Source organism: Neopelma chrysocephalum, unplaced genomic scaffold (genome assembly GCF_003984885.1).
Source record: "Neopelma chrysocephalum unplaced genomic scaffold, ASM398488v2 Primary Assembly neopelma1_65, whole genome shotgun sequence".
NCBI lineage: Eukaryota > Metazoa > Chordata > Aves > Passeriformes > Pipridae > Neopelma > Neopelma chrysocephalum.
The window spans coordinates 574,148-583,064 of NW_020897722.1; the positions used below are offsets into that span (position 1 = coordinate 574,148).

General features: G+C 62.0%; 1 protein-coding gene across 1 annotated transcript; it reads left to right on the forward strand.

Moving 5' to 3' along the window:
- Positions 1-1,201: 1,201 nt before the first annotated feature.
- On the forward strand, positions 1,202-7,739 carry TFAP4 (transcription factor AP-4). The gene is made up of 7 exons (XM_027683487.1): positions 1,202-1,565; positions 3,320-3,485; positions 3,970-4,068; positions 4,573-4,743; positions 4,964-5,101; positions 6,150-6,308; positions 6,419-7,739. The coding sequence occupies exons 1-7, from the start codon at positions 1,306-1,308 to the stop codon at positions 6,611-6,613; spliced, it is 1,188 nt and encodes a 395-aa protein (XP_027539288.1). The 5' UTR covers positions 1,202-1,305; the 3' UTR covers positions 6,614-7,739.
- Positions 7,740-8,917: the final 1,178 nt, after the last annotated feature.

The window sequence follows — 8,917 nt, forward strand, 5'->3', positions numbered from 1 at the left end:
CCGGGCACCCGGGGGGCGCGGGGGTGTGTGTTTACCGCCGGGCCTGGCCGTGACTCTGCAGCCGCCCGGAGGAGGCGGGTCGCGGCCGGGGCTGCCGGGACATGTAGTGCGGGAGCGGCGGCACAAAGCCCGCGGACACGCGGGGAGCCCCGGGGAGCGGAGGGGCGGCCGGGGATGGGGGCCGTGCCCGCGGGGCTGCGGGGGGCGGCGGGCGGGGGGGGCGACGCGGGCCCCGGGGCCACGCGGGGCGGCCCTGAGCCCCCACCCCCCCACACCCCCCTGGGCCTTGAGCCCCCCCCCGGGGCTCTGATCCCCCACCAGGCCCGGCCCCGCCGTGCGGCGGCCCCGTGAAGTCCCTGTGGGGCAGCCCGGGCCCCACGGCACGTGCTGAGGGCCCGGCCCTCCGGGTGCTGTCTCTGCCCCACGGGGGCGAGGGGCTCCGTCCCGGTGATCTCGGGGGGTGCCCACACCTGAGCTCCCCCCCAGGGGTGCAGGGACACAGGGCGGGGGCTGGCTTCACTGGGGTCCCCCGCGTTAGTCACTGCGGGCCCGTGGGTTGGGTGGGGGGGTGACTGCATGGGCAGGGCGATGCGGCTGTCCCGCCCGGGGATGGGGGGCTGCGTGATCCCTCACTGACCCCGGCACGGGGCAGAGCTCGGGGAGCTGCGCAGCTTTCCCACTGCCCCGTGGAGCTCAGGGTGCTGGGGGACCCCATGCCTGCGAGACTGGGGTGCTGGGGAACCCCTTGCCTGCAAGCTTGGGGTGTTAGAGGATGCCCTGCCTGGAGCTCCAGAAGCTGGAGAACACCCCACCTGTGAGCTCAGGGTGCTGGGTGACACCTTGCATGGAGCTTAGGGTGCTGGGACTGCCCTGCCTGAGAGCTCAGGGACACCCTACCTGTGACCTCAAGTAGCTCAGGGACATCCTGCTTGCAAGCTTAGCGTTCTGGGGGATGCCCTGCCTGTGAACTGGGGTACTGGGGGACATCCTACCTGTGGGATTACCTATACCCTGCTTATACACTCAGGTATACCCTGACCCTGAGCTCAGTCAGTGTGGGGATGCCCTTCATGGAAGCGTGGAGACACCCTGCCTGCAAGCTCAGGGACACCCTACCTGTGACCCCAGGGAGCTCAGAGACACCCTGCCCGCATGCCTGTGCCTCCTCTGCCCACCAGCACAACCCACAGCACCAGTCGTGGGCAGTGGTGGATGTGAGTGGGCAGTGGGGACATCCGCCGTGGGACATGTGCCCTGCTCTGACACCCCCGTGGGTTTGTTTCCTTGGAGGTCCAGGCATGTGGGATGTTCTCACCAGGGTGGGAAGGACCAAATTCTGCTTGCCTGACCCAAACCCCACAGCACCAGCACCAGGCTGGGGATACCCTGGGGGCTCTGGTGGCTGCCACTTGCTTCCTTTGCCTCTGTCCTGCCCCATCCCTGGTCATGCTGGGTGCCTGGACGGCTTCTGAATCCGTGAATTTTTGCCCTCTCCATATCTCTCTGTCATTTCTCAGGTCTCTTCCCAGGAAGAGCAGCTGGGGCAGGTTGCGGGAGGTCTGCCGGTAAGGAAGCAGGCTCTTCCTCCTTCCCCGGTATTTAAGAAGCCGCTTCCGTGCTGCCCAGTCCTGGGCCTCTCTGTCCCGTTCCCCTTATGCGTCTGGTGGTCCAACATCCCGGAGCAGCACTCTGGCCACGTCCCCACGAGGGACATTTCCCCCAAGACCTGCAGGGTTTGGCATGTTTTAGGAACAAGTTTGGGGCTGGTTTCGGCAGGAGCAGGGAGGTGGGTGACAGCCACCACCAGATGGGAGCCCTGTGCCATGATCCCACTGCAAACAGCTCTTGGTCCATGTGACAGATGGCTGCTCCCAGTGAGAGAGGCAGACCCCTGGGCACCCATCCCAGATCCACAACCCCGGGACATCCATTGGGAACTGCACATGAGGGAACCAGTGTGGTGGGTTCTTGGCACACCCAGTGTCAGCCTGTGCTGGGATGCTGCCTTGGAGGCTGGGGATGCACTGAGATCTTTCCCTGTCCCTTTAGGTTGAGCTGGGATCCTTCCCCATCCGTCTAGGGTAATCTGGGATCCTTCCCTGTTTGCTTCAGATGAGCTGCGATTCTTCTCTATCTTATTGGGCTGAGCTGGGATCCATTCCTTTCCCCTTGGGCTGAGTTACAATCACTCCCCACCCCTCTGGGATGAACTGGGTCTTTCCCCATCCCTGTATATCTTTGAGGAGTTGTGGTGCATTCCCAGGTCACAACAAGCAATGATGACTTGCCTGGGAGCCTCCAGGCACTGCCTGGGCATGCGGTGGTACCTCAAGTATCACTTAGACCCCTGGGTTCCAAATCTCTGTGGTTCCTCCACGGCCTCACCAGGAGGGCAGTGAGGGCAGGATGCCGGGCTTTTCTTCCCAGCCTGGCATTGGCAAGGCTCTGGATGGAATATTCCCATCTCTGTCCCGGAGCCACTGGGCACCTGGATGGGTGACTGGAGCCCGTCTTATCTCTCCTTGTGGCGGCAGCCTGGCTCCTGTGTTTAGTCTTTGGTGCCTTGCAACATCCCCGGCGACACTGGGTGCTGGGTGTGTGGCTGCCTGTGGCTTTGGCATGGCAGGATGGCCAGCTGGTACCACAGCCCAGCAGGCTCACCATCCCTGTGATCCAAACCCCCCTCCCTGCTTCCCTAGGGGAAGGAGCAGGGTGTGGGTGAAGAAGCTGGACCCCTGAGTGGTGGGCTTTGCTTGGGGTCCGGTGCCCTGTACCTGTGGGTGTTGTCTGTCCAGAGCCCTCCACGCCAGTGTCATGGCTGGCTCCGGGAGGCATTCCCTGCACATCTGCGGGGCAAGGGCGTGGGGGGCGCGGAGGCAGCGGCAGGAAGCAGGCAGGAGCTGCGGCTTGGGGTGGGACAGGGGCTTCTCTGCTGGGAGCTGTCATCTGGAAGCCATCAGCGGGGCGGGAGGGAGGGAGCCGCCTTCCCAGGGCCACACACGCCGGCCGGCCCCATGGGGACACAGCCGGCCGACCCGCAGCCTCCCTCACCCGCCCGGGGGTCCCCGGCTCCCCTCGCCCGGGCTTGGCACTGGGCAGCGTGTCCGAGCCCAGCAGAGCAGGGGGGCTGCAGTGGGGCCACCGTTTGGTCAACTCATCCCCCAAAGCTTTGGATACAGGGCTGGAGAAACCCACCCACCTGCGTCGGCAATGCTCTTGATGGGTCGAATCATCATTGCAAACCAAGGGGGGACGCAGAGGGGTGAGCTGACAGCAGGGGTGCAGCCCCCTCCTCCCTAACCCCGCGTCTCTCTCGCAGCTTGGCCAACATCCCGTTGACTCCGGAGACCCAGCGGGACCAGGAGCGGCGGATACGCAGGGAAATCGCCAACAGCAACGAGAGACGGCGGATGCAGAGCATCAATGCTGGCTTCCAGTCCCTGAAAACCCTCATCCCACACACGGACGGGGAGAAGCTCAGCAAGGTGAGCAGGATGTCGCTGGGGCTGTGGTGGTATAGGGTGCGGACACTGGTCCTTCATGTGGAGGGGCTGAAAGTGTAATTGGGGATATTTGCATGTGTTAACTCAGTGATCGAGGTCTCTCCTGGGGTGTTCTCCCTGTGGGAGTGGGTTTGCATCACAACCCAGAGTGGGCTGAGTGTGTGTGGCAGCCCCCGGTGCCCCAGGAGCAGGGTGTTGTGCCTGGGTGAGGAGGAGACCCTGCTGCAGAGGGGAGTGGGCTGAGGAGGTGCTCGGCAGCCAGGCAGGTTCCTGAAATGGAATTGGAGGATTTCACTGTGGTGGAAATCCCGGAGGGGACCTGCAGGTGAAGCAGACCCTGAACGGAGGTGCCGGGGCTGGGTATGGAGCAGTGCTGCTGCCTCCCGGGCAGGGAGCTCAGCAAGAGGAGGTTTGGGGGGACAGTATGGTCTCCTGCCTCAGCATGCCCCTCCTGGCTCTCCCACAGGCAGCCATCCTTCAGCAGACAGCCGAGTACATATTCTCCCTGGAGCAGGAAAAGACTCGGCTGCTGCAGCAGAACACCCAGCTCAAGCGGTTCATCCAGGTAGTGCCCCAGGGATGGGATGGGAGGAGATGGGACAGTCCCAGCTGGCCAAGGAGGGGACATCATCACTGTTTCTTGGGGTCAGGGCAAGACCCTCTACCCTAATCAGCCGGGAAACGGAGATGTTTCCACCCTCCTGGCAGGGCAGGGAGCCCCATTCAACCTGGCATCCCTTACCCGGCAGGGGGAGAAGGGCTGGGGTCCCACTTTCCATTTGGGGTGTTGGGGTACAGCCCAGTGCCAATTCTAGTGCTGGGGTGCCCAGGTTGAACTGTTCTGGGTATCACAGTGTGAGAACCGGGTTGGCACAAGGCTGGGGGGGTGAGGACCAGGATGGGGGGCAGATGTAGGAGCCTGTCCATCCCCAGGCATCAAGGACAACCCTGCAGAGACCCTTCCCAGCAGGGAGCTGTGGTGGGGGGTGGCATCACCCGAGTGTGGTCTGGATGGTGGGGAGGGCATCCAGGCTGGTCCCTGTCCCCTGACACCTCATTCCCATGGCAGGAATTCAGTGGTTCCTCCCCGAAACGGCGACGGGCGGAGGACAAAGACGAGGGGATCGGCTCGCCAGACATCTGGGAAGATGAGAAGGCCGAGGATCTGCGTCGGGAGATGATCGAGCTCCGGCAGCAGCTGGACAAGGAGCGCTCAGTCCGCATGATGCTGGAGGAGCAGGTGAGGCTGGGTGCCCTCCAGCAGGCTCTGCCACGGCCCCGGCAGATCCCTGGGACACCGGCACTGCCACGGGACCACCGGACATCTGCTCTGGCCACCACTGCTCCATCAGGGCTCCCTGGCTCTGCTGGACCCACCCCAGGCAGGGCACAGCCCACAGCCGTGGTTCGGGGGTGCTGTGCTCGTCCCCTCACTGACGTCAGGGTTCTCTCGCCCGCAGGTTCGCTCCCTGGAGGCCCACATGTACCCCGAGAAGCTGAAGGTGATCGCTCAGCAGGTGCAGCTCCAGCAGCAGCAGGAGCAGGTGAGGTTGCTGCACCAGGAGAAGCTCGAGCGTGAGCAGCAGATCCGAACCCAGGTGAGTGCACCCCAGCCCATCCTGCCCCGTAGCCCACCCGTGGTCCCCCCAGGTGGTGAAATACAGGAGGTTGGGGCAGTTTAGTGATGGGCTTGGCACCTCCTGTGGGCAGCAATGTGCCAGCAAAGCTCTCACCTTTGGCGAATTGGGGAAGGGTCGGCCCAAAGCCCCCCCCCAGTGCTCAGGGGGCTGTACTTGTGCGCACCCCTTGTTTCACAGCGGGACTATGGCTTGGACCACCCGTGGTGGTTTCCAAGCAGCTCGGCTCCCTGTCACAGAGGGCTTTGTACAGGGAAGGTCTCTTGCTGGTGGGCAGGGATTCATCCCGGGGGGTTCACCTCTCACTGAGTGACTCCCACTGAGCTTTAGGGACCCCCAAACCACTCCGTGCTACCCACCAGGCTGGGAAAGGGGAGCAGTGAGCAGGCAGGCAGTGGGGATAGGAGCCTTCAGCCTTTCCCGCAGCACAGTTGGATCTGCCAAAGGTGCAGGGAGCAGGTGAGCGCTGTGCTGGCACCTGTGCGCTGCCACCCCCGAGCCCAGCCTGTGGCCACACCGCTCTGGGAGCTTCAAAAGGCGAGAGGAACACCAGCTTCCACCCTCCTTGGGCTTCTGAGAAGCCATGTCCCCACAGGGTCCCTGCCGGCTGCCTCCTGGGGAAGTTCAGCCTATTTTTAGGTGAACTCTACATAGCCTCCTGCTTGGGCGGATCTTCCCATCCACTGCTCAGGCGAGGATCCCCAGGGGTGTGGGGGCTTCCTGGCCATGCAGGTCAGGCTGAAGGGAAGCCTGGTACTTGCCTCTCCTGGCTTCAAAGCCCAAATCATTCCCTCTTGGGATACGGGGATTACTCACATTCCACTCTGCCAAAGCTGAGGTGGCAGCAGCTTTCAGCTGGCATCCTCCTGTGTCCATCGGGATGGAGAACTGGAGCAGCCAAGTGATGCTTCAGCTTTTATGGAGTTTGGGCTCAGTGAACAAGCGCGATGCTCTCCCCACTGCTCAGGTCCCTGCTCACCCGGGGGGGGGGTTTTGCTTCTCTCCCCAGCTCCTGCCATCACATGCTCCCCCAGCACCCACCCACCACCCCACCGTGATCGTTCCAGCACCGCCTCCCTCCCATCACGTCACCGTGGTCACCATGGGCCCGTCCTCGGTCATCAACACAGTCTCCACATCCCGGCAAAACCTGGACACCATCGTTCAGGTGAGTTGGGGAGGATGGCAAGGGGGGGGATTTGGGGAGTCCCTAACCCCCGAGGTTGTGTCGGAGGGGGCACGGACCATGTCCTGATGGCGGGTGGTTGCCCTCGGCAGGCGATCCAGCACATCGAGGGGACGCAAGAGAAGCAGCTGCAGGAAGAGGAGCAGAGACGCGCCGTCATCGTGACGCCGGTGCGCGCCTGCCCCGAGCCCTCCGCCTCCGACACCGCCTCCGACACCGAGGGCAACGACAGTGACTCCATGGACCAGAGCAAAGAAGAGCCCTCGGGGGATGGGGAGCTGCCCTGACACCCCCCAGCCGGCAGCCAAGGAGGGGAGCCGGGGCGGGGGGGGAAATGTCAGAGAATATGCTGAAATTTTTAAAAAATACAACGCGATTTGGGTCTCTTTTATGACCTTTTTCCAATACTGTAAAGCAGAGCGCTAGAGGCAGGCAAAGGTCACCCTTCAGCTCCCGGGGGGCAGCCACAGTGGGATGCAGGGGGCTTGGGGCATGGAGGGGGGGGCGTTTGGGATGGGAGTCACAGCTCCCCACCCTATTTTTATCACTCCCCCCACCTGCCAACCCACAGGGAACCCTGCCAAGCCAGCAGCAGCCCCGCTGTTCCTGATGGTGTTCCCTTGGAACAGGGCCTTTGGTTGGGATCTTAATTTGGTTTTTTCCTTCTCTTTTGTGTTTTTTTTTGTTCAATTAAATGTTCGTTTTTTAAGCAGGGGGGAGATGCCAAGTGGCACGGCAGCAAAGGTGGGACAGGGACCCCTGGCTTCAGGGTACAACCAGCCCCGCCACGGCTCCCGCACTCCACGTGGGGCAGGGAAAACCCCTTTGGATAGTAAAATAATCCCAGGATGATGCCATTGGAGCACAGGCAGGAGGGTCGGCACGTGCCACCTCTCCCTGGTATTTCCAACCCTCATTTCCTTGGCACGGGTATGGCGAGTTGGGGGCTGATTTTCCAATCCCACCCCTATCCCCGTATCCATCCCTGTCCCCCAACTCTGCTCCCATCCCTCCTTTAAGCACTTAATCCGGTTTGTGGGGTCCATCAGCTCCGAAGAGCTTTTCTATTTCGTGATTGTGTCGCTTGGGTCTGTCGTGGGAGGTGGGGGGGCCCCTGTTTTGTGGATCCCCCCCTCGCCCTGCCACTCCCTCCCCCCGGCTGTAGGGTTTTAGGCCAGTCGTGTGTAGAGCCTCGGTGGTATTTGGTAAGTTCCCCCCCAGCCGCAGCTGTTTCTCGGTTCCTTTCCCCCCCCTTTTTTTTTTTTGTTCTGTTTTGTTTTGTTTTGGGTTTTTTTGTATTTTTTTTTACGATTTTCAGGTCTTTGTGTTGATTGAGAAGCTATTCTATTTTGTTAAGAAAGTTGAAAAAAAAAAAGAGGCTCGTGCCTTTGTAAAGAAACAAAATAAAGTTTGTACTTGGTTTTTTAGAAGCTCGGTCCCGGTGTTAACGTTTTTGGCAGGGCTGGGGACAGGACAAGGATGGATCCCACCTTCATGGACACTGGTCCCTCGGGGGGGAAGGAGGGTGGGGAGGGCAGGGGAGCGTTGCCTGCCTTGGGAATCACGGGCAGGAGGCAGAGGATGCTGCCCCTGGCGAGGTTTCCCGCTGAGCAGCCGGGCTAAATTTAAAGGCTCAGCCCTGCCAGAGCTGCCCACATGTGTGACGAGCACCTCAGGGCTCAGCTCACTGCTGAGATGGTGGGAGGGGCTGGTTTTAATTAAACCACACAGCTGGGGCGGGGTCAGTGTCCCCCCTGCCTCGGGGATGGCACCTCTGGTGCCCCAGGATGGGGGTGTCCCTGTACCAGGATGTGGGAGGTACCCATCTCTCTCTGTGGCATTTTTTTTGGGGGGGGGGCACCCATTTTTCCCACCTCTCTGCATCCCCCGATAGCTGTGGGTCTCTCCCCCTCCATGCTGTGGCCATCCATGGTGTCCAACTAAGGGCTAGGTCTTGCCTGCTCCTACCATCACCCTCTCCCCCCCATCCCCATCTCGGGGTCAGGGGCTCCCTCTGCTCCCACACTTGGCCTCTGCCCCAAGGAAAAGCTGGATCACAGCCCCCCAGAGGTGGCTCCTGCAGTGATGGAGCCCAGAGGCTGCTCTGCTACAGCCAGACTTTGGGAACAGCACTGAGTGGCTTTTTCCTACAAGTGAGGGTGCCAGGAGCTGGTAACCGTGTGTGTCTGGCTGTGGGGAGGGGACAGTGCCCACCGTGCCATGCTGCCAGCACAGTACCAGTGACAGGGGGGGCACTGCCAGGGTGGAAGGGACATGCCTTGCCTATGGGGTGTGTGGCATCACCTGGAGTTGTGACCTGTGGTGGCTTGAGGGGACATCAAATCAGCCCAGGACGAGGTGCTTGGGGACAACCCCCTTCGGGGACACTGCAGTGCTGCTCAGCACTTCCCCTCCATAAAATCCTGTTCCAGCCCAAAAGGGGCTGCAGGAGCTGAGGCAGCCCAAGGAGCTCCACTACACCACGCCAGCAGGACACTGTGACGGGGACAGTGACCCCACACGGGCAGTGCCATCCCGGGGACCCCACGCCAGGAGGTGTCCTGTGCCATCGCATCCCCGACACGAGCCAT

Excerpts from the sequence above, each read along its gene's own strand:
- TFAP4 (XM_027683487.1), top strand. The coding sequence starts at position 1,306 with ATGTTCTCACCAGGGTGGGAAGGACCAAATTCTGCTTGCCTGACCCAA. Across the intron at positions 1,566-3,319 it reads AGGTTGCGGGAGGTCTGCCG|CTTGGCCAACATCCCGTTGA; the intron begins GTAAGGAAGCAG and ends TCTCTCTCGCAG. Across the intron at positions 4,069-4,572 it reads AGCTCAAGCGGTTCATCCAG|GAATTCAGTGGTTCCTCCCC; the intron begins GTAGTGCCCCAG and ends TTCCCATGGCAG.